At 36.6% G+C, this 1,675-nt stretch overlaps 1 protein-coding gene across 1 annotated transcript in view; it reads right to left on the bottom strand.

Moving 5' to 3' along the window:
- The window catches only part of ctbp2l (C-terminal binding protein 2, like), a 16,713-nt gene that overhangs the window by 4,131 nt on the left and 10,907 nt on the right, over nt 1-1,675 (bottom strand). Inside the window, exons 7-8 of the mRNA XM_016485588.1 lie at nt 874-945; nt 682-796 (exon numbers count right to left, since the gene is read on the bottom strand). Coding sequence (XP_016341074.1) covers nt 682-796; nt 874-945 — 187 coding nt within the window. The remainder of the gene's footprint in view (nt 1-681; nt 797-873; nt 946-1,675) is intronic.

The following is a 1,675-nucleotide window of genomic DNA, read 5'->3' as shown; positions in this document are numbered from 1 at the left end:
TAACATTTATCAGTGTCAATATTTGGGTGTATTTATTAGTTTTATATATATATATATATATATTTCTATTTAGCTTTGTTTTATTTTAATTTTAATAATTTTAGTACTTCAACAAACGTATTTTATTTTAGTTAGTTGACAAGGCAACATTTCTAAGCTTTTTTCATCTAATATTTATATTTTATTTTATTTTGACTTTATTTAAAATAACAAAAATTATTTTTAATGATAATAACAACAAAAAAGGATGCTCGTTTATAGCGATTTGTGTATGTTTCTGGCTCTAAAGCCTGTAAAGATGTAAATCTCTATAAAAGGTTTAGGGAAACAGAGTTTATTGACTAATCTATTAAACTAAATGCTGAGGGGGGGTGTGGCCATCAGAGGTCAAAGGTCAAAGCAGTAGAGACAGAGACAGGCGTCTGACGTTCTTTTACCTGCTCTTGCTTTAGGCATTGATTTTGTCTTGGGGGGCGGAGCCAGTCATGATGGCCTGCATTGATTGGTTGACTTGGCTGCGTGAGAGAAGCAGATGTGGGCGGGGCTCAGAGTTAAACTCATGTCACGTGACTGTGTGGGGGTGGAGCTTACGGGGTTGGGATCATGGTGAAACAATGAATGAAAATCAAACAAATAATGAATGATGAGCTCGATGAACATTAAATATGATTCTAGTCGTACCTGTAGGCGGCGCCGTTGAGCTCAGGATGAACCTGCTGCTCCATCAGGCCCCAGGAACCCGATGAGAGGAAGAACTCCTTATTCACACAGTTCCTCAGACTGTCAGGAATCCGGCCTGAGACGCACAGGGACTGTTTTAATCACTCAGATCAGCTCGTTAATGACCGGAGGCTCATTCATTAGCGTGTGTACCTGTGATGGCTCTGCGTATCTCTGTAGCGGCTGCTTCTCTCATCTCCAGAGACGCCTGCTCGCTGTACCAGGCTGTGTGCGGCGTACAGATCAGGTTAGGAGCGTCTTTCAGAGGACCCTGCGCAAAACTACAAAGAAATCAGTGCATCAGTAATATTAAAGAAATACTCTGAGGACCGCATTTGTGTTTCCACTGAAAATATTCTCTCTTGTGGTGTAAAGAAACCAAAAAATTAGTTTTACAGGGGAATAATTACAGGAAGGTCTCTTCTGCTCACCACGGCTGCATTTATTTGATCAAAAATATTGTGAAAATTGTGAAATATTATTATAATGTAAAACAGCTGTTTTCTATGTGAATATCTGTTAAACTGTAATTTATTCCTGTGATCAAAGCTGTATTTTCAGCATCATTACTCCAGTCTTCAGTGTCACATGATCTTCAGAAATCATTCTAATATGCTGATTTGCTGCTCAAGAAACATTTCAGATTATTATCAATGTTGAAAACAGTTGTGCTGCACAATATTTTTGTGGAAACTGTGATGCATTTTATTTTTCAGGATTCACAGATGAATAGAAAGTTCAAAAGAACAGCATTTATTTGAAATAGAAATCTTTTGTAACATTTTAAATATTTTTACTGTCACTTTTGATCAATAATAAAATAAAATAAAAGTATTAATTTCTTTAAAAAAATCATCATGTTTGTGTGTGTGTGTGTGAGTTCGTGTGTGTGTGAGTGTGTGTGTGTGTGTGTGTGCATGTTTATGTGGTTTATGAGGACACAAATTTGTATAAT

The sequence above is a fragment of the Sinocyclocheilus anshuiensis genome, unplaced genomic scaffold (assembly GCF_001515605.1).
Source record: "Sinocyclocheilus anshuiensis isolate Anshui unplaced genomic scaffold, SAMN03320099.WGS_v1.1 scaffold241, whole genome shotgun sequence".
Lineage (NCBI taxonomy): Eukaryota > Metazoa > Chordata > Actinopteri > Cypriniformes > Cyprinidae > Sinocyclocheilus > Sinocyclocheilus anshuiensis.
The sequence above is the reverse complement of the archived record's forward strand: the minus strand, read 5'-3'. Positions and strand labels throughout refer to the sequence as shown.